General features: G+C 35.7%; 1 protein-coding gene across 1 annotated transcript in view; it reads right to left on the reverse strand.

Moving 5' to 3' along the window:
- Nucleotides 1–5209: 5209 nt before the first annotated feature.
- LOC106800088 (complement factor H-like) overlaps nt 5210–24332 on the reverse strand; it is a 126861-nt gene continuing 107738 nt past the window's right edge. The window contains 7 exon segments of the mRNA XM_087428469.1: nt 5210–5406; nt 5859–6041; nt 9169–9342; nt 10373–10549; nt 11244–11417; nt 12142–12351; nt 12824–13000. Of these exon segments, the coding sequence (XP_087284595.1) occupies nt 5210–5406; nt 5859–6041; nt 9169–9342; nt 10373–10549; nt 11244–11417; nt 12142–12351; nt 12824–13000 (1292 nt within the window).

The following is a 24332-nucleotide window of genomic DNA, read 5'->3' on the forward strand; positions in this document are numbered from 1 at the left end:
TTACAATAACCCACCGTCATTCTCAAAGATGCATCTCTTATCTGCACCAGTCAAATCAGCAAGCTGATGGGGATGTGGTATGAACCGCCACCCCTGCATCTTTCAAATCCTTGGTGGTGGCCTCATCCCTGCAGTCCCTCCAGAAATGCAATATGGTTCTTGCTTTGCCATTTCTCTAGGCAGAGGCAGTTCTACTGGCTTTCTCTTGCCCTTTCCTTACATAATAGCCCTCATTCCACTGGTCAGGGAGCCAATGTTTTGATTCATTTGGTTGCTTAGAAATGTACAAAGCATATCTGAGGAAGACAATGTAATATTCCGCCTGAGGAATGTAAATGTACACTTGCACGGAAAGAAAAATATAAAATCCCAAATAAGAAGACTCAGCAGCATTGTGTCAATAATTCTTAAGCTTATACACACACTTTTACAACCTACAAATTAATTCTGAGAAAGTTTTCACAAATCTCTTTCGTCTTCTTTCATTGGAAAATAACCCAGAATTTACCTTCTTCTAACACTGTTTCCTTGGAAACTGGGAAATAGGAAATGTCATCTGTGATAGCAGGATCCAGGCTTAGATTGATAATACTTGGGGGACAGGCATGGTTTCAGGGTTTTTGAGTCTTGTGATTTGTAAATCAGTGTCCCCCTTGCAGGTCCTGGGCTCTGCTCAAGTTCTCCTTTGAGAGATATGGACTCCTGCGGGGATGAAGAGTCCAAGTCTAGATGACACCCTCACTGACACACAGGTTTCACTTCCTTGTTACTCAGGTGTCACCTGGGGAGATGCAGCACAGACTTGGACGGCTGCAGGGACTCCTGGTGCTGTCCTTCATGACGTGTTGTACTTCCTGCCCTTAATCTTTCAGCAAAGCTGAGATAACTGTTGCCAGAACAGCCTACTAGTTTCCTGTTAGAATGAATGTCTGAACTACAGACCATCACTGACCTTCAAGCAGAGTGGGCAATGCAAATACCTACAGCTTTCACTTTGGAGTAAGACAAATTCATTCTTTTTTTTTTTTTTTTTTTTTTTTTAATTTTTTGTTTATTGCAGTAACATTGGTTTATAACATTGTAAAAATTTCAGGTGTACATCATTGTACTTCTATTTCCGCATAGATTACATCATGTTCACCACCAAAATACTAATTACAACCCATCACCACACACATGTACCCAATTATCCCTTTCACCCTCCTCCCTCCCCCTTCCTCTGGTAACCACCAATCCAATCTCTGTCCCTATGTGTTTGTTTATTGTTGTTATTATCTACTACTTAATGAAGGAAATCATACGGTATTTGACCTTCTCCCTCTGACTTATTTCACTTTGCATCATGCCCTCAATGTCCATCCATGTTGTCACAAATGGCTGGATTTCATCGTTTCTTATGGCTGAGTAGTATTCCATTGTGTATATATACCACAGCTTTTTTATCCATTCGTCCCATGATGGGCACTTAGGTTGACACCAATTTGCAAAGGTACATGCACCCCTGTGTTCATTGCAGCCTTATTCACGATAGCCAAGACAAATTCATTCTAAAGTTTCTAGGGATAGGTAACAATAGCCATGAAAGCTCTAAAAACAAAGAAAGAATTACATGATGGCTGGTCCCACTGCTTATCACATCTCAGAAGCCTTTACAATTATACAGTTGGTGCTGGTACAGAATGGACAGATAGAAACCGGATTATAATAGAAGGTATAAAAAGAGACACATGCCCAAAGAAATTCTTATATGAGTAAAGTCACATCTCAAATGACTAGGAAAAGGACAATGTTTTTAATAAATACAGTTGAGACTACTGGAGAGTCATTTAAAAAGTAAAATATATCCATACTTTCACGTCATTTTTAATTTTAGATATCTCCATGTAAGAAAACAAAACCCATTCTTCAATATAAAAACAATCAGTGCATTTGTTAAGAATAGGATATGTAAATCTATGACTCAGAATTTGAGGAAATAAAAAATAAGACTGATAATTATAAGTGCATAAAATTCAAAAATTCCTGCCTAGAAAAATCAACATGAACTCAAACGCCAATAACAAATTGAAAAATATGTCTAATTCACATCACAGAAATGGGAAACGAAAAGTGATGAACTCATAATTTCCATAGAAAAGAATAATAAAAGGAAAAAGGGGCTAGTGTCTTAATCAGAAACTTAAGAGAAAAAACAAAACCAAACAAATGGCCCTTGCATATCTTAAAGAAAAATAAGCACATTCATAATAATAAAATACACAGGAGTACTGTTTACTATCTACCAAACAGGAAAATATCCAAAAGGTTGGCAACATCCTCAGTTGGCAAGGCCAAGGAAAAGAGGCTCTCTAGAACACTGCAGAATAACGTACACCACTCCTATGGAAAAGAATTTGAAATATCTAAGACATTTACAAATACATTTGCCTGATGATCCATTCATTTCACTCCCAGCATTATATCCTGACAGTAGGACCACACAGTGTATTCATCCTGTCATTCATTATCTGTAATAACAAAATATAGAATGTTCTGAGTGAGATACGTTCTAAAATGAAAACTGCAAGGTACAGATAATGTGTAAAGTAACCTCCCTTCTCAATAACAAAAGGAGATTAATGAACACAGGAGAGATGTCAGAAACTAATAAAATTATAACTTTGTTCAATGAGGGAACAGGTGTGATGGAAGTAAGACTACTCTGCATAGACCCTTCTCATATCACTTTGATGTTTAAAACATGTAGGTGTATCTTACATTCAAAAAAATAGTTTAGATTAAAAGAGAAAGCAGAAGAAAACTTTTAAATCGAGAAAAATGCTAATGAAAATAAATATGAAACTGTAATTATTTGGTAAGTGAGCCACAAATGATAAGAATTATTTCAAGTCTTTTTTGAAGAGGATACTTAAACTCAGAGTTCAACTTCCTAGGAAAAATTAAATGCAAAGACATTTGAACCTTCATTCACTAGTTTAACAGCTAATTATAATGTATGCATTATACTTTTGATATTATGTTCATGGATACGGAAAAATAAAAATTTACAAGAAAGAAAATATACTAAAAAGTTTTTTAACTCTGTATTATTAACCTTGAATTATAAAATCCAATAGGAACTGATGAATTGTAAATTTCATTTCTATTTCAAAGTTCTGAGAACCAAAATACTGTGCAAGTGAAGACATTTCAACACTATTGAACACTCCCATCTAGCACCAATAGCACAGGTCTTGGGTTCTAAACACTTTTGCCAATAAAAAAAAAATCAGATCTTGGAAAATCACGATTATGGGTGTTGGGCAGGGGAAGTACACAGTGAGCCTGGAACATCATGTTGTGCTAAAAAGAAGAGCAATGCTCAAAGACTAATGGGATACAACAAAAGTCTACAACAAAGACTAATGGGATACAACAATCAGGAGCCAGTTTCAAGCGGTACCCACTTGCCAAATTTGGGATAATTTGAGCTTCAAACAGAATCATGACTATAATTGATTGTGACAAATTGAATAAATAAAAATTCATAAACCAGTGTCGATGCACACAACATTTTTAAAAAAGAAAGAAAAACATCTTTAAAGGCATCATGGAAGGTCACTATTACATCAATTCCTCACTGCAAAAATTGGAAATCAGAGGGCCAAAATAGAGATTTACCAAATCTTTTAGGTGAATGTTTAATTTAAACAGAATTGGTAGATTAACACTCATCTTTATGCAAGAATGACAATTAATAAATGCAGAAAAATGATACAATTGACCTAAAAATTACTATTTTGCAGCCAAAAATAAAATAATTGATTATAGGAAAGTGTCATAAATAGATTCCACAACCATTATGTAAAAAGTTTTGGAGAAATAGCACGTACACAAAGTGAAGATTAATAGCAAAGCTAACTAGCCGATTGTGACAATGTTCCTTTAAATGTAAGAAAACTAGCTGTCACCAGTGATTCAGATTTATATAAATTGGCTCTATTGGTGACAGCCAGGTCTCTAGTCTAAGAATGAAACTTGATTTGATGCAAGACAAAGTTACAAGTTATCATCATAAGATAATTTTTTATGATTAATGGTTTATACCTTTATTATCATGTTACAGTTTGCATGTTTTTGTAGAAGTTAGAAACGTCATAGTGAACCAACTTTAACTAACAATGCTGTTTCCAATTTACAAACATAAAAATCGTATTTCAGACTCTTGGGGTTGAACGTTTCCAAAACCCTCTATACCAGCAAAATCATGAAAAATTTATTAGATCTAAAGATCATTACCAAAGAGGTCTCTATAGTTCTCAGCATGTAATGTCTTACTTTATATATATCTTTATTTCTAAACAATATATTCTTGTGGTTCAAAGGCGATATATGTTAAAGACAGAAAAATTGGAAAATACAGCGAAGTATAAGGAGTTAACCACCAACTCTTACCCCAATTATCTCTAAAGTCAACTCTAGTTATGGGAAATATTTTATTATACTTCCTGCCAATCTTTGTTTTATAAACATTTGTTTGGGGCTCAAAGCATACTGTGTGTGTGTGTTTATACTTGATATTGGAATTTTTATCACATTTCATGTCAAGATTATGCTAGCTATGTACCCAATTAGATTCTAATTCCTCTTTTTGTTTCATTTGAATTATGATGTGAGCTAGATAGACATCTTGTAGAAGATCATGCATTTCACCACTTTTTCATATATTTATCTATTGATAAGTAAGCAATGTAAGTAATAACTACTTACATCTTACTTCTAACATGGGTATGACAGTTTGGTTTTTACGAGTTTGTGAAGTGATATTATTTTCAAGATGGAGACAAGCCCTTTTTTTCCATTTCCTCTGAAATAGAGAGTCTCAGAAAACCTCAGAAGTTATGGAGAAGCTTTGGGAAAGTTGGGAGAAGGAAGGATGGAAGCAGGCACTGAGGTGATGGCAGCTAGATTCTGGCCATAGATACTTGATGAACAGGACACAGAGCATTTCCATTTGCCAAGTTTTAATGAGGTTCTTTTAGAATTGATTCATTGGTCTCTCAGATTATAATCACATTGTCCACATAATATTTAACACAAATTCTAATGTATGAGTAAAAATGAGTTAAACAATACTTGAAGAAATAAACTGAGAAGGATTGGATTAATAATGAAAAATTCTGAATAAATGTACATATGTGAATTTTATGACTGCATGTTAATCATGGTTCTATCCACAGGTGGGATACGCCACTTTCCCTTCACGACAGGTTGTTCGAAATGTTGCAGGTGGTGTCTTTGGTCGATATCGACGTTTGCACGTAAATTCAACGGTATCCCCTGTTTCAGAATACAACTTTTTGTCATATGACCATCGTAGTTCTATCTTATGTTTTTCCATCATTTCTTCTGATATTACACATGCATCTGAAGTCAAAAAAATGAACATAACACATTAAGGAGTATACAAATATTGTCCACAAAAATTCAGACTCAAGTAGAATCTTCTATGCTGTTAGGACTTCATTCTTAAAACTTTTTACAAACCAATTCATTGAAAATCCAGTATGTGGATTTAAACCATTTTATAAAATTAATGATGTAAAAATGAAGTACTATGTTTAATGTATGATAACTAAAGGTTGTAATCTAAGATTCATAATATCAATTATCATATGAAGAGCTTTCATAAAAGAATGTTTTGTTGCTGTTGATTCAACAAGAATCTTTCAAACTTTATTTCCCCACACATTAATATTTGGTAGCAAACATTCAAAAGATGAATTCATTTAATCCATGAAAATTCTATTATAAACAGCAAAACATCATACTCATTACACTGATTTTCCCAGGATGCGTCACAATATTAAAATATTTACCTAAACATCTTGGTGGTTCTGACCACTGTCCATTCCTACATATTATATTCCTTTTTCCCTGAAGCACATGGAAGGACTGGCATTGGTACTCAACTGAGGATCCTGGAGCATACACTGGTAATGGGAATGAGGTAATGTCTCCATTGTCAATGGGTGGAGGGGGCCCACATTTTCCTTTAGAGTCTAAAAAATATGATTTGATTATTGAAAGACAAAAAAAAACATAGGTTAAAATAAAGCAAATAAAAGTATAGCACAATACGTAATATCAAGACTTGTGATTTCTGATGACAGAAATTATTTGTTGAAGAAATTTTAAACATTTGAACTGAGAGTCACATTTGTAAGCACTTACTTTCACCCCGCATGAAATTACACATAAAGTATGAACAACTACGTCTGTTTCGCAGTACCCCAGTATTAAAAAATGTTTTTGTTAGTGAATATATACTGAACATTGGGCTAGCTAAGACAAACAAAAATTTTCCTGTTCTTATATACAACATACTGCAGTGTCTGTTGGATCTCTAGTCAATTTTTATTGCTTTACATTTTTACTGTAAAAGAAACATCACTCCTTTAGTAGAATTCAAGAATTACAAATTTACATATTGCGAAAGGGAATTGCTAGCTTCCTGTTCTGTACAAGATGAGGTAGAAACATTTCTGCTTATTCCTTCTGTTAAGTATAACTAAAAATCCCGAATATATTATAACAAGCAACAGAAGAGATTGTGAAAGATGTGGACAAGAAGTCCATCTGGTTAGGGACTTTGGGATTCAAGGAATTAAGGTGCAATGATTTGCCGTGGTTTTCATTTTGTCTTCTAAGTATCCTGGACTGAGCACTGAAGAAGATTGTAACCCAGAAATGATATCAAGATTAGGCAGAAAAGAAGAAAAATTCCCAAGAAGAGCCTGCTCTCTTTAGACAAAGACCCAGGAAAGGAGCAGCCTCCCAAGACAGAAACGTTTTCTACAATAGCCAACTTACTCTAGATAAACATCATAGAAGAAATCTACAACGAATCTTCCCCCCACCTCAATCAAGAGAGGCCAAGTGAGGAGCCTGGACTTCTACCCACACTCCGAGGGATCAAGACACCCCCCCCCCTTTTCTGTGGTGTCAGTGGAGGCAGAATAGGAAGCCTGGACTTGCACACTGCCTGGCAGTAAGGGAGGTCTGATAAATAAAAAATTCCAATAAAATCCAGAGTCTCAAAACATAATACACAAAAGTCCAGAATACAACTGAAAATCACTCATCATACTGAGGACTGGGAAAATCTCAAAAGAGAAAAGACGATCAACAGAAGACAACATTGAGATGATACAGAGGTTGGATTATTTGACAGTGGTTTTAAAAATCCAATGGGAATCACAGAACTAAAAAACATAACAGAATAAAATAATCTCACTGGAGGGGCTCAATAACAGATTGCAGATGACAGAAGGACAAATCAACTTGAAGATAGAGCGATACAAATCACTTACTTTGAAAACAGACTGACAACAAAAAAATAGACAGATCTTCAGGGACCTGTGGGAAGATAGCAAAAGACTGGAGACTAAGGAAGACTAAAGAAGGGGGTAGGAGATGAGGAAAAAAACTCACAAAATAATGGCTTAAAATTTCCCAAATTGGGCATAAGGCATATATCTACATATTTAAAAAAGTGAGTGAATACCAAACAGGATAAACCCAAGAAATTCATGCCAAGATACATAATAATCAAACTGCTCAACACTCAAGAAAAAGAAAAAAATCTCAAAAGCAGCTAGATAGAAATTATGCAAGGCTATAGGGAAAAAAGGATTCGAACGTCAGTGTGGTTCTCATCTGTGACCAAGGAGCTAGAAAGTGACAACATTTTTCAGGTGCTGGAAGAAAAGAACTGTCAACTCCAATTCCATATCCGGTGACATTATCCTTTAGGAATAAAGGGAGAAATGAAGACATTCCCAGACAAAGGAAAACAGAGAATTGGTCTCCAGCAGACCTGTGCTTAAAGAATTGCTACAGACATTATTCAAATCAAAAGAAAAAGATAACAGAAGAATGATTGACACTTCAGAAAGGAAGATAAAACAAGAGAAGTGATAAAAATAGGGGCAAATGTAATAGACTTTTCCCCAATGAGTTTGTTAAATTTGTGTGCAAAATTATATTATTTGATAAGATGCTCTATGTACATAGAGGAAATACCTAAGACATTTATGTTTAAAACGTGGGGAGAGTAAATAGACCTAAATGGATGGAAAGTTTCCACACTTTGTTTGAAGTGGTAAAATGTCAATTTTAGGTAAGATGTCAATACGATTAGGGAGTGATAAGCTGCATACGTATATCTTCACACCTAGAGCAACCCCTAATAACTCTGTACAAAGAGACAACTCGACAATAATACAGATATTTTAAAAGAAAATGATTTTAAATGTTCAAACAATCTACAGGGAAGGCAAGAAAAGGAAACAGGAATGAAAAACAAAGGAAACACACACACACACAAATAATAAAATGGCTGACATAGCCCCTAACATGGCAATAGTTACTTTAAAAGCTAAATGTTCTAAATGCACCAGTTAAAAGACTGAAAATGGCAGGATGGACACAGAAACAAGACCCAGCTATATGCTTCCTACAAGAAACTCACTTCAAACACGAAAACATAGGTAGGCTCAAAGCAAAAGATTGGAAAAAATGTATACCGATTTCAATTTCAAAACAATTTGAAAAACTAGAAGTGGCTAATATAACATCTCCTTTGTTGGCTCCTCTTATTTCTTGACCTCGAAATACTGGAGTGTCCCATGACCAAGTTCTCAGACTACTTTTTTTTATTTATACACGAAATCCCTGGATGAGCTCAGCTAGTAACATACCTTTAAATATAATCTATATGCTAAAGAAGTGCAAATTTACATCACATGCTATGATTCCCACCCCTGTCCCACTGCCTATTCCATGTCGTAAAGTAAAACTTCGCGGGGCTGCCAAAGGTTCTTAAGGTATCTGCAATACATTTATTCCTCGGGAAAAAACTGAATCTCTTAATGCTTCAGATAGGGAATAATCCACGATTCCAACTCTTCTTCTAATCTGATCAAATCTTTCATAAAATAGATATACCTTATTACTTATTAAGTAATTAAGTTTTTCCATCCACAAAAAGAATTGGATTTTAAGCATCATCGTTTTATTTGTGTTTAAAAAATTTATTCCATAAGAACTACTTCATTCTCTATTTACGTCAACGTATTTTGTTCCTAATATATGCTCTAAAATTTGGAGGGAAATAAGATACTCTACCTTTGCACTGAGGTGGGTCTGTCCAAGTTCCATTCAAACATGTCACTTCTATTTCCCCAAACAGATCAAAAGGTTTGTTGCATTCGTAACGTACTCTCTCCCCAGGTGGATACCTAGGCATCACATTTAGTATAACAGCATTTTCCACTTTGGGTGGTTTCTCACAGGAAACATCTGAATAGAAAGAAAAAAAGTACCTCCAACATAATGATCATTTTGAGTAGCAAATCAACAAATGAGATTCCAAATATATTTCAAGAGGGGTTTAAAATAAGTCGTTAATCTGTCATAAAAGACTGCTCGTCTTAATAATTTTCATGTAAGAGTGAGGAAAAGGAGAGAAAGCAATATTTCTTTGGTAAGATTTAAGCTTCTACACCTTAAATCTCTCTCCCATCCTTCACTAGACTGTTGATAGACATTTGTGTGTGTGTGTGTGGAGGCCAGTGAAAATGAGAGTTTATCTGGACATTTCTCTTTCAGTTCCTTTTATATAAATTAAAAATGAATTTATAAACCACAAGAAAATCATAATAAAGAGATTATTTGATAGTAGGATTTGGTTTGCAATCATCCTGTTTGTGAATTGTAATTTTAAGCCCCTAGAAAAATAAATACAAATAAGATACTTCCTTAGAGAATAAATCAATCATGAACACATTGAAGAATAACATAGTTGAAGGAAGAACATGACTATTCAAAGGATCCAAACAGGAGGTGTAGAAAAATGACAGAAAAATAACTGTATAGTTTATAAAAACACTCAAATGACTTTTGGGGAGCAAATGCCTAGGATACTACAATGAGTTATGTGTAACTCATCAGTGAGATTCAGGTGGATATAAAGTATAATTGGCTATAGCTATGGTTCCTAAACCAAAGTGTCCATCGAATCCCTTGACCCCAGAGTCTTTGATTCAACAGGTCTGACTAAGCCTGTGAATTTGCATTTCCATTTCTAGCAATTTCCCAGAAGATGCTGATGCTGCTCCTCCAGGGACCAAACTTGAAGAACTATCAGGTTACAAGACTAACCATTGAGTAGACAATTCCATTCCGTTACGTTAAGGCATAAATCTTCTGTGCCTAAAAACCTGGCCTGAAAAAATAATCTATGTCCATTTTATGATGATGCTAGAGGCAATTCTATATTATATTACTTAAGACACTTGCATAAATAAATTTTAAAATTTCATCGAAGTACCTCTGCAGGTTGGCCTTCCTATCCACTTGCCGTTAATACACTGGACAATACTGGATCCATCCAATTGGTAATATTTGGGACATTTATAAGACACTTGTTCTCCTGACCTATATGACTCCTTCTTCTGGTCTATGAGTATAGCATCATCAAAGCTGGGTAAGCTAAAACAGTCCGTTTCTGAAAGAAAAAAAAATGTATTTGTTCAGTAAATGGTTAAAAATACATAATGGCCAATAAATATATATTCTAGAATAACAGCTACATATGAATACTGTGCAATAATTTTCTTATACCTTGAAAAAATGTGTTAGCAGTCGTGACTTAATTACATTGAAAGGTTCTACATTTATCAAAATATAACATGGGAATAATGATTTTGAAACCCTGAAGAGATATGGATGCGTGTAATGCTTGAGACCATACTTCTTACATTCGACTTTTTATTGGCCCACCTGCATTTTGGATGTATTTCTACTTTGTGCTTTTGTCAAAATCTGTTTCTGTTAATTACATTAAATATCTTAGAAAATTCTATATTTAAAGGAAATAACTGACAAACTAACAGTAAATTGCATAACAATGCGATTGATGAGCAGGGGCCAGCTGTGACACTGGAACAGAGATGAAAGGTCTAAGTACATATATCAGAGGATGTCGCAAGTGCACCCAAGATGACGGGAGAATGAAATCATTCGGCTCATGTTGTCACACTTTTCTTATTACCAGGGCTATTAATTCCCTTCCAGAATCCAGAACTTCCCAAAGACACCTTGTTAAATTCTACAATTACTGCTTAGTTTCATATTTGTACCATTTATGCTATGAATTAAAGATATTTATCAGCCTTAGAACAAAATGAAATACACTATACTTATGCATTCTGGAGGATCGGACCATTTTCCTCCTAAACACTTTATAGATGCAGGTCCATCAATCCCGAAACCTTCGGTACAGCTGTACATAACTTCTTCTCCATATTGGTAACAGCGTAACTTGTGAGACTGAACACCGTGTGGGATCGGAGGCGGCTGTTCGCAAGGAATTCCTTTAAAAAAAAAAAAAAAGAAATGAAAGAATGACTCCATGTTACACTAACTCTGAAATTTAACTTTATGTACCAGTTGTCATATTTGGTTGTTTTAATTTACAAGACGTGATCACACAGGAGCTACCATCACATTACAGAGAAGATGCACAAACGCTTCCTAAAACCACCATTCTGGTCTGTGTCCAGCTGTCAACTTGAGCAAGAACTTGATACTAAAAATGTCAATATATTTAGGAAAGACTAGCGATGCTTCTCTAACCAATCATGAATAATATAAGAAAACATTGAGAATTAATCATCTTCAGAAAAGTACTATATATTGTAAGAAATCAGAAGGGACGTTGTTGGAAAAACATAGGAAATTTTTTTAAAACCCGAGTGGCAAAGCAAACACTATGCCTTACAGGAATAGGTAGGAATATGAATAGGTATAGCCATAAATAAGGAGGTTTAATTTCACTATACATCCACTTTTAACACAAAAAAAGCCAGAATTAAAAGTGATTTTACAAGGAACCAATGACCTTACCAAAAATAAGCTTGATTTGATTACGCAAAAATTATTTAGTGAAATATGTAAATATATAGATGCTAGAAAAACATATAAATGACTTTATTTATTTAGAAATCTAAAGGATTCTGTCTCGTGACTTTGATGACAACTGATTATTTCTAATGAACTGTACTGAAAATAGGATTTTAGTTTGTGTACTCTCCTTACCTACACACTGAGGTGGAGAAGTCCATTTTCCCATGTGGCATGTTATCCTATCTTCTTCAGATATCCTGAAACCATCATCACAAATATAACTTAATCTGGTGTTATGTGGATAAAGCTTGGGTTCAAATATCTCTTTCCTTTCTTCCGAAGAGTTAAGTGATTCAATGGTTCCATGTTCTATATCAGGTGGTTGAGAACATGGAATTTTTTCTATACGAAGAAAAGAGATCAAGGAGTTAAGCACAAATATAATGTTTAAATTGAAAAATAAAATGAAATACTCTTTGGGATTTTAAAATAAGGATAATTTGAACAAATTAAATTATTTAAAAACTGAAAACCATTTGAAACTTGAAAGAATATGTCTTCATAAACTCTATACAACTATCCGCTTGTTCCATATGCCCCTTCATTCTTGTCCTGTTCATCATGAGGAGTAAAATAGGCCTGAACAGAATTTTATCTGGTATTTACACAGTAACCCAAAGTTTTTGTCTGTATTCATTTCACAGTAGAAGTGAAAGGATGCTGACTGATTTGTATACATAGATTTTAATTTGCTGTTTCAAGATAAACTGGAATAGATATAGAGCAAGGCCTTCATCTTATTCATCTTCACAAAGCACAGGACAGTATTAGCTTATTTGAAAGAATGTCACAAAGCAAGTTATGAACTACTGACCCACACAGCGTGGTGCTGACTCCCATCTTCCATCTTTGCACACAATTTCTTCCTCTCCCTGAATTAGATATTTTTCTTGACAGAGAACAGATATTTTTCCTCCATCTCGATAATTCACTGTTGTTGTCATATCTTGAGCATTGGGAATCTGAGGTGGAGGTGGGCATGATTGTACTTCTAAAAATATTAAAATTAGATTTCTTGATTAAAAATCATAAGTTAAAAATATTACAAGGGTAATTCAGTAAACAGAAAACTTAATAATAATGTACCATATATAATAAAATTCTAATGTTATGTTCTATGTTTCAATATGTTATACTTTTCAGCTTGTGTACCCTTTTAATCTATCACATTGGGTTTATATCCTCATGGTGTTCCTTAGACTTTCTTCCTTTTATTCTTTCTGTGATCAAACTTTCATAATTTAGGTAAAACTTATTTTGATTATTTCTAACCATTAGGATGTTCTAGCTGAATAACTCAATCAATACCAGGCACTAAATAAAGACTGACATCAGGATCTTTTTTTTTCTTTTTCATTTTTTTTATTCGAGGTAACATTGGTTTATAACATTATATAAATTTCAGGCGTACATCATTATATTTCAATTTCTGTGTAGACTACATCATTGAGAACTTTTCTACAGATATCCATGATCAAATGTATTGAAATCGGATTAAAACCCTCACAAGATATTCAAATGGAAGTTGATTAGTCAGACGAAGAATTATATTTAATTAACGATCAATTAATTTTATAAAGTTTCTTGGCCAAAGTAAGAATTAGATATGTTCACTAGCAGTTTATAGTGTGTTATTAAAAGTTCAAAACTCCCCTGGAGGTACTGTTTACCAGCTTGCCTACACTGTTAAGGGATATAGATAGATAAAATGCTTCCAGATGAACAGATTAGACAGCCTGGCCTTAGTTACATGACCAGCAGTGTATAAAAGATCCCTCTGTAAAGTTGTGTCTGAGCCCCCACAAAACTGAGATACTTCAGATATATCTTGTCAGTTCATAATCTGCAGACAAAGCATGTCCTGTTCCACTGAGGGGAGACTCTGGAAGACCATTCCTGGAAGCTTTAGAGCCTCTCTGTGATTGCTTGCTTTTACTTTCTCTTGTTATACTGTGCCTTTATTTTATTAAAGAGAATCAGTTTGAACATGGTGAAAAACTTGAAGAGTGAAATACTGATGAAATAAAAACAAAATTTCATACTGCATCTTTTTTCATTATTTGAATATACACTGGGAAGTCGTGTAAATCTTTTCAATTGTCCAAAATTTTCTATTCAATTCAGGGAAATATGTCACTGAATACACTTCATTTATGCTTATTAATATTGTTCAGATTTTCTGTTTCTAACTAAATCAATAGGAGTATTTTATATTCCATCAAAAATATTTTTTCAGGGCCGGCCCCGTGGCTTAGCGGTTAAGTGCGCGCGCTCTGCTGCTGGCGGCCCGGGTTCGGATCCCGGGTGCGCACCGACGCACCGCTTCTCTGGCCGTGCTGAGGCCGCGTCCCACATACAGCAACTAGAAGGATGTGCAGCTATAACATACAACTATCTACTGGGGCTTTGGGGGGAAAAACAAAATAAAAATAAAAAACAAAAAAATATATATATTTTTTTTCATTTTTCTGTTTTAAATATCTTGGCATAGTTTTCTATGTATTTTCAAATTTATTTTCTCCTGTGTCTGATCTTTAACCACCTTTGTCCTAAGAATCTTAATCTGAACTTCCTCTTGGTAAGTCTTGCCAGAGGTTGGTTTATATACTAAATTTCCCTAAAAGCTGAATTATTATTCTGAAAATCAGCTGTTTATAATAGTAATTGATGCTTTAATTATTCTTTCCTTCTATGTTCTTTGGGTGTATGTTCTTTCTTAGCTTCAGGATTGTAATACCTATTACTTTATTTGGCTCTTTGTTTTATAATGCATGTTTTATACCTGTAAATATCTTTACCCTTGCTGTATCCCATAGATTTCAATGTGTACTGCTACCATTGTCATTTCATTTAAAGTATTGTCTGTTAGTTAATCACAATAAGCTTTTTTTCCTCCAGATTTATAAGATAGGTGAATAAGGTGTGTAGCTAGTTCTCTTATTATTTTATTTTTGCTTTTAATTTAGAGAGAATGCTTTGAGGACACTTATTACTTGAAATCTATTGGGAATTCCTTTATCACATGGAAATGATCAATTGTTTTAAATTAATTGACTATATTAAATTAGGCCGATATTCAAGACATGAGTACTACAAATATAATCAAGAAATATTTTATCATTATAAAAATGATAATTCACAAGGACAAATTTATCATAAATGCGTATGTATCTAAAAACGCACTAAATACAGGAAGCAAAGATGGACAAAACCAAAGGAAGAAATAGACAAATTCACAATCCTAGGCAGCAATACTGATACTGTACTTACTCTGACTGATAGAATAAGGAGACAAAAAATTTTAAGCAGACATAGACAAATTTGAAGAACACCATGAACTACTTTAACCTGATCCAACAACTAGAATATGCCTATGCTTTTATAAGAAAATAAAACCATCACAAAGGTAGAACATGAACTGTGCAATAAAAAAAGCATGAATAAATATCAAAATATCAAAATTTTACACAGCATATTCTGTGACAACAAAATTAGATTAGAAATCAATAAGAATAAATTATCTATGCAAACATCCATGATACTAAATTGTACACATCAAATATGTGCAGTTCTTTACACAACAATCATACCACAATAAAGCTCGTATTCAGAAAAGCATAAATATTTGGAAATTAAATGACAAGCTTTTAAATAACTGACAGTTCAGAGAAAAAATAAAAAAGAATTGTAGAAAATATTTCACATAGAATTAAACGAAAATACAATGAATATAAATTTTTTTGAGACACAGCTAAAGCAGTATTTAGAAACAAAAATGTAGTTTTAAAGGTTTATATTTACAAAGTAGGATGGTTTAAATCTATGTTTTCATTTTCTACTTAAGAAATGTGAAAAAGAGTAAAATTAAAATCAAGCTAATAAGAAGGAAGGAAATAGGAGAGAAGTCAAGATGGTGGTGTACGCAGACTCTGAACTCACCTCCTCCCATGGACACAGCCAATTTACAACTACTCTTGGAAAAATTACCCCTGAGAGAGAACTGAAATCTGGATAAGAGGAACTCCTGCAACAACGGACAATCCTAATTGAGGTGGAAGAGGCAGAAATTCCCTTCTGGAGAGGAAAAACGCCGCCTTCACAAGCCGCCAGCGTCACGGCTGCCGGGAGCAGCTCACAGGTCCACAGCCCTCCCTGGAGGCGCGGGGCCCTGAGCTGGGAGCGCCCCCGCTGTGGGCACTTTGTGGACCCAGCACAATCGAGACCAGTGGCATAATATCTGACTGTGCCTGCTACTAAAACACTGGGGAGCACCCGCAGAAAAGCTGGTTCACAAAGAAATTAAAACTGGCTCTTAAAGGGCCTACATGCAAACTCACCCGTTTCACAAATCAACCTAAAATCACCAGAAAGAAAGGTGCACAGCGCTTTGGGGAAAAGAGACCCACCTGATAGTCTCTGAGTGCATTGCAGTGAGAGGTGAGACCTCTCCAGGGACTGGGACATTGGTGGAGGCCATTGTGGTGGCCTGGTGTGGGGGTGCTGACATAGACGCCATTGGAGTTCTCCCTGAGGCCTGCTAGCCCAGGGTCTGCCCCACCCATGAGAGCACCGATTTAATCCAGCTCAGCCAGGGCAGGCAGCCCACCCTAGAGACTGGCCCCACCCAACAACAAGCCCTCGGGCAACTTGTCAGGCTGCTAGGAAAGCTGCCTGGATTCTCCACAACCTTGTGACTGGGTCTGCCTCTGTAGGGCAGGCTGTGTGCAAGGAGTGGGTGGAGAGTGTGGGGCAGTGGTGGAGTGTGTGGGGCTCCCGCCTTGGAGAGACTGGGTCCACTTCAGGAGGTCGGGGTGCGTGCATGGAGCAGGACTGTGTTGACTGTGTGTGTGGACCTGTGGGCGGTGAGGCTTGTCAGCTGCAGAGGACTTGTGCTTCTCAAAGAGTGACATAGGGGGTTGGCCCCACCTTCCAAAGCCTGAAACAATTGGGTGCTCCCGTGCCTGAGGCCAGCCACACCTGGCTACAATCCTCAGAGAGTTGACAAGGGACCTAAAGGCTAGAGGTTTATAGCAATTGTAAGCCCCTGAGCCTAACAACCTGCTACACTGGCGGACTTCTCACTTAATAGAAATACGGCAATAGGAGTGTGCTATTAGACCTTGCAGACAACTGTGCTGGGACACCCCAGATCTGCTAAAGAGACTGAAGGGCCCACAACAACTACAAGCAGCTGAGCATTACAACAGCAGGCAAGGGGCATAGCTCAGCCTCCCTGGGCACCTACGGGAAGAACAACCCCACCACAACAGAAGGACACATGTAGCCCACACAGGGGTCACTTCTGGAACATTTGCAACTGGAGAGGAGAGGGAAGCACACTCCAAGGCCTCCTAAGGCTTCACTTATATAAGGTCACCTCTATGAGAGCAGGAGACGTAGCCGACCTACCTAATATATAGACACAAGCACAGGGAAAGAGGCAACATGAGGAGGCAAAGGAATATGTTCCAAGTAAGAGAACAGGATACAACCCCAGAAAAGGAACAAAGTGAAACAGAAATGAGCAACTTACTAGAAGAGCATTCAAACAAAAAGTGTTAACGATGCTCGCTGATCTTAGGAGAAGAATGGATGAACTCAGTGAGAAAGTCAACAAAGAAATGGAAGATGTAAAAAAGAACAAATCAAAAATGAAGACTACAATACTGGAAATGAAAAATTCACTAGAGGGACTCAAAAGCAGAGGAGAGGATACAGAAGAACGGATCAGCAAGCTGGACGAAAGACTAGAAGAAATCAGCCAGGCTAAACAGATTAAAGAAAAATAAATTAAAAAGAGCGAAGACACTCTAAGGGATCTCTGGGACAACATCAAGCATACTAACATCCGTGTTATAGATGTCCCAGAAGGAGAAGAGCAAGAGAAAGGGGCAGAGAATCTATTTGAAGAAATAATAGCTGAAAACTTCCCTAACCTAAGGAAGGAAACAGACATCCAGGTACAGGAAGCACAGAGAGTACCAAACAAGATAAACCCAAAGAGGCCCACACCAAGACACATCATAATTAAAATGTCCAGAATTGAAGACAAAGAGAGAATCCTAAAAGCTGCAAGAGAAAGGCAAGTTACATACAAAGGAAACCCCAAAAGGCTATCAGCTGACTACTCAGCAGAAACCTTACAGGCTAGAAGAGAGTGGCATGATATGTTTAAAGAGCTAAAAGGAAAAAACCTACAGCCAAGAATACTCTACTCAGCAAGGTTATCATTCAAAATGGAAGGAGAGATAAAAAGTTTCCCAGACAAGCAAAAATTAAAAAAGTTTGTCATCAAGAAACCAGTACTACAAGAAATGCTAAAGGGACTTATTTAAAGGGAAAAGAGAAGACCACAAATAGGAAAAATTATCTATTTCCATGATAAGAGGATAATGGATACAAATGCACAAAAAAGAGGTTAGATATGATATCAAAGACGTAAAATGTGGCAGGAGGGGAGTTAAAGAGTAGACCTTTTAGACAGAGGTCAAATTAAAGAGATTATGAACTTGATATAGACTGCTATATACGTAGGTTGCTATATATGAACCCCATGGTAATCACAAACCAGAAACCTATCATAAATACACAAAAAACTAAGAGAAAGGAAGCCAAACATAATACTAAAGAAAGCCATCAAACCACATGGGAAGAGAGCAAAAGAAGAAAGGAACAGAGAAGAACTACTAAAACACCAAGAAAAAAAAGTTAAAAAATGGCAGTAAGTAAATACTTAATAATAGCTACTTTAAACATGAATTGACTAAATCCTCCAATTAAAAGGCATAGGGTGGCTGAGTGGATAAAAAACAAGACCTATATATATGCTGCATACAAGAGACACACTTCAGACCTAAAGAAACTCACAAACTGAAAGTGAAGTGATGGAAAGAGATACTCCATGCAAATGGCAATAAAAAGAAAGCTGGGCAGAAGCTTTTTAGTTTGGTGGAGTCCCATTTGTTTATTTTTTCTATTGTTCTCTTGCCCGGTCAGACATGGTGTTTGAAAAGATGTTGCTAAGACCGATGTCAAAGAGCGTACTGCCTATGTTTTCTTCTAGAAGTTTCATAGTTTCAGGTCTTACATTCAAGTCTTTAATCCATTTGGAGTTAATTTTTGTGTATGGTGTAAGGTAAGGATCTACTTTCATTTTTTTGCATATGGCTATCCAGTTTTCCCAACACCACTTGTTGAAGAGACTTTCTTTTCCCCATTATATGTTGTTGGCTCCTTTGTCAAAGATTAGCTGTCCATAGATGTGTGGGTTTATTTCTGGGCTTTCGATTCTATTCCATTGATCTGTGTGTCTGTTTTTGTGCCAGTACCATGCTGTTTTGGTTACTATAGCTTTGTAGTATATTTTGAAATCAGGGAGTGTGATACCTCCAGCTTTGTTCTTTTTTCTCAGGATTCCTTTAGCTATTCGGGGTCTTTTGTTGTTCCATATAAACTTGAGGATTCTTTGTTCTATTTCTGTGAAAAATGTTGTTGGAACTTTGATAGAGATTGCATTGAATCTATAGATGGCTTTAGGAAGTATGGACATCTTAACTATGTTAATTCTTCCAATCCAAGAGCACGGAATATCTTTCCATTTCTTTGTGTCTTCTTCAATTTCTTTCAGCAATGTTTTATAGTTTTCAGTGTACAGATCTTTCACCTCTTTGGTTAAGTTTATTCCTAGGTATTTTATTCTTTTTGTTGCAATTGTAAATGGGATGGTATTCTTAATTTTTCTTTCTGTTACTTCGTTGTTAGTGTACAGAAATGCAACTGATTTTTGTATGTTGATTTTGTATCCTGCAACTTTACCATATTCGTTTATTACTTCTAAAAGTTTTCTGGTGGATTCTTTAGTGTTTCTATGTATAAAATCATGTCATCTGCAAATAGTGACAGTTTCACTTCTTCCTTTCCAATTAGGATCCCTTTTATTTCTTTCTCTTGCCTGATTGCTCTGGCTAACAATTGGGAGAAGATATTTGCAAACCATACATCTGATAAGGGCTTAATCTCCAAAATATATAAAGAACTCATGCATCTCAACAACAAAAAAACTAACAACCCAATTAAAAAAATGGGCAAAAGACCTGAACAGACATTTCTCCAAAGAAGATATACAGATGGCCAACAGACACATGAAAAGATGTTCAAAATCACTAACTATCAGGGAAATGCAAATTAAAACTACAATGAGATATCACCTCATGCCCTCAGAATGGCTATAATTAACAAGACAGGAAACAACATGTGTTGGAGAGGATGTGGAGAGAAGGAACTCTCATACACTGCTGGTGGGAGTGCAAACTGGTGCGGCCACTATGGAAAACAGTATGGAGATTTCTCAAAAAATCAAGGATAGAACTACCATATGATCCAGCTATTCCACTGTTGGGTATTTATCCAAAGAACTTGAAAACACCAATTTGTAAAGGTACATGCACCCCTGTGTTCATTGCAGCGTTATAAAGGGTATAATGCAAAGTGAAATAAGTCAGAAGGAGAAGGTCAAATACCGTATGATTTCCTTCATTAAGTAGTAGATAATAACAACAATAAACAAACACATAGGGACAGAGATTGGATTGGTGGTTACCAGAGGGGAAGGGGGGAGGGAGGAGGGTGAAAGGGATAATTGGGTACATGTGTGTGGTGATGGGTTGTAATTAGTATTTTGGTGGTGAACATGATGTAATCTATGCAGAAATAGAAGTACAATGATGTACACCTGAAATTTTTACAATGTTATAAACCAATGTTACTGCAATAAACAAAAAATTAAAAAAAAAAAGAAAGCTGGGGTAGCAATACTCATGTCAGACAAAATAGTCTTTAAAATAAGAACTTTAAAAAGATACAATGAAGGGCACTACAGAATGATCAAGGGAACAATCCAACAAGAGGGCATAACACTTGTAAATATCTATGCACCGAACGCAGGAGCACCTAAATGTATAAAGCAATTATTAACTGACATAAAAAGAGAAATAAATAGACACTAACACAATAAGAGTAGGGGACTTTAACACTCCAATTACACCAACGGATAGATCATCCAAAAAGAAGATCAAGAAGGAAACATTGCCCTTAAATGACACACTAGAAGATATGGACCTAGTAGATATAGAGAGAACATTCTATCCAAAAACCGAAGAATACAAATTCTTTTCAAATGCACATGGAACATTCTCCAGGATTGATCACATATTAGGCCACAAAACAAATCTCCATAAATTTAAGAAGATTGAAATAATACCAAGCATCTTTTGTGACCACAACAGTATGAAACTGGAAATAAACTATAGGAAGACAATCAGAAAAGACACAAATATGTGGAGATTAAACAAAATGCTACTGAGCAACGATTGGATCAATGAAGAAATCAAAGCAGAAATCAAAAAATACCTGGAGACAAATGAAAACGAAAATACGACATGCCAGAATTTATGGGATATAGCTAAAGTGGTTCTAAGAGGGAGTTTTATAGCAATACAGGCCTTTCTCAACAAACAAGAAAAATCTCAAATAAACAATTTAACAATGCACCTAAAGGAACCGGAAAAATAAGAACAAACAAAGCCCAAAATCAGGAGAAGAAGGGAAATAATAAAAATCAGAGCAGAAATAAATGAAATAGAGACTAAAAATAGAATAATAGAAATAATAGAAAAAATTAATAAAACCAAGAGCTGTTTCTTTGAAAAGATAAACAAAATTGACAAACCTTGAGCTAGACTCGCCAAGAAAAAAAGCGAGAAGGCTCAAATAAGTAAAATCAGAAATGAAGGAGGAGAAATTACAACGGACACCACAGATATATAAAAGATTATAAGAGAATAGTATGAAAAGCTGTATGCCAACCAATTCGACAATCTGGAAGAAATGGATAAACTCTTAGAATCATACAAGCTGTCAAAACTGGAACAAGAAGAAATAGAGAATCTGAATAGACCAATCACCAGTAAGGAGATCGAAACAGTAATCAAAAACCTCCCCAAAAATAAAAGTCCAGGACCAGACGGCTTCCCTGGTGAATTCTACCAAACATTCAAAGAAGACTTAATACCTATCCTTCTCAAACACTTCCAAAAAACTGAGGAGGGGGGGAAGCTCCCTAACTCATTCTATGAAGCTGATACTACCCTGATATCAAAACCAGACAAGGAAAACACACAAAAAGAAAATTATAGGCCAATATCACTGATGAACATTGATGCAAAACTCCTCAACAAAATACTAGCAAATCGCATACAACAATATATTAAAAAGACTATACACCATGATCAGGTGGGATTTATTCCAGGAATGCAAGGATGGTTCCACATTTGCAAATCAATGAACGTGATACACCACATTAATAAAATGAAGAATAAAAATCACATGATCATCTCAATAGATGCAGAGAAAGCATTTGACAAAATACAGCACCCATTTATGATAGAAACTCTGAATAAAATAAGTATAGAAAGAAACCTTAACATAATAAAGGCCATGTATGACAAACCCACAGCTAATATCATCCTCAATGGTGAAAAACTGAAAGCTATCCCTCTAACAGGAACCAGACGAGGATGCCCACTCTCACCACTCCTATTTAACATATTATTGGAAGTCCTAGCCAGAGCATTCAGGCAAGAAAAAGAAATAAAAGGGATCCAAATTGGAAAGGAAGAAGTGAAATTGTCACTATTTGCAGATGAAATGATTTTATATATAGAAACCCTAAAGAATCCACCAAAAAACTTTTAGAATTAATAAATGAATACAGTAAAGTTGCAGGATGCAAAATCAACATACAAAAATCATTTGCATTTCTATAAACTAACAACAAAGTAGCAGAAAGAGAAATTAAGAATATAATCCCATTTACAAGTGTAACAAAAAGAATAAAATACCTAGGAATAATCTTAACCAAAGAGGTGAAAGATCTGTAGACTGAAAACTATAAAACATTGCTAAAAGAAACTGAAGAAGACACAAAGAAATGGAAAGACATTCTGTGCTCTTGGATTGGAAGAATTAACATAGTTAAGTTGTCCATACTTCCCAAAGAAATCTATAGATTCAATGCAATCCCTATCAAAGTTCCAACAACATTTTTCACAGAAATAGAACAGAGAATCCTAAAATTTATATGGAACAAGAAAAGACCCTGAATAGCTAAAGAAATCCTGAGAAAAAAGAACAAAGCTGGAGGTATCACACTCCCTGATTTCAAAATATACTACAAAGCTATAGTGACCAAAACAGCCTGGTACTGGCACAGAAACAGACACAGAGATCAATGGAATAGAATCGAAAGCCCAGAAATAAACCCACACATCTATGGACAGCTAATCTTCGACAAAGGAGCCAAGAACATACAATGGAGAAATGAAAGTTTCTCCAACAAATGATGTTGGGAAAACTGGACAGCTACATGCAAAAAAATGAAAATAGACCCTTACCTTACACCATACACAAAAATTAACTCAAAATGGATTAAAGACTTGAATGTAAGACCTGAAACAATGAAACTTCTAGAAGAAAACGTAGGCAGTACGCTCTTCGACATCGGTCTTAGCAACATCTTTTCAAGCACCATGTCTGACCGGGTAAGAGAAACAATAGAAAAAATAAACAAATGGGACTACATCAAACTAAAAAGTTTCTGCACAGCAAAGGAAACCATCAACAAAACAAAAAGACAGCCTAACAATTGGGAGAAGATATTTGCAAACCATACATCTGATAAGGGGTTAATATCAAAAATATATAAAGAACTCATGCATCTCAACAAGAAAAAAACTAACAACTCAATTAAAAAATGGACAAAAGACCTGAACAGACATTTCTCCGAAGAAGATATATAGATGGCCAACAGGCACATGAAAAGATGTTCAGCATAATTATCAGGGAAATGCAAATCAAAGCTATCACCTCACACCTGTCAGAACAGCTATAATTGACAAGACATGAAACAACAAGTGTTGGAGAGCATGTGGAGAGAAGGGAAGTTTCATACACTGCTGGTGGGAGAGTAAACTGGTGCAGCCACTATGGAAACTAGTATGGAGATTCCTCAAAAATTAAGGATAGAACCACCACATGATCCAGCTATTCCACTGCTGGAAATTTATTCCAAGGAATGTGAAAACACCAATGCTTAAAGATACATACACCCCTCTGTTCATTGCAGAGTTGTTCACAATATCCAAGACCTGGAAGCAACCTAAGTGCCCATCAAGGGAAGAATGGATAAAGAAGATGTGGTATTTATACACAACAGAATACTACTCACCATAAGAAATGATGAAATCCAGCCATTTGTGACAACATGG

The sequence above is a fragment of the Ceratotherium simum genome, unplaced genomic scaffold, assembly GCF_057802395.1.
Source record: "Ceratotherium simum simum isolate JZ-2026a unplaced genomic scaffold, ASM5780239v1 HiC_scaffold_51, whole genome shotgun sequence".
In the NCBI taxonomy this organism is placed as follows: Eukaryota; Metazoa; Chordata; class Mammalia; order Perissodactyla; family Rhinocerotidae; genus Ceratotherium; species Ceratotherium simum.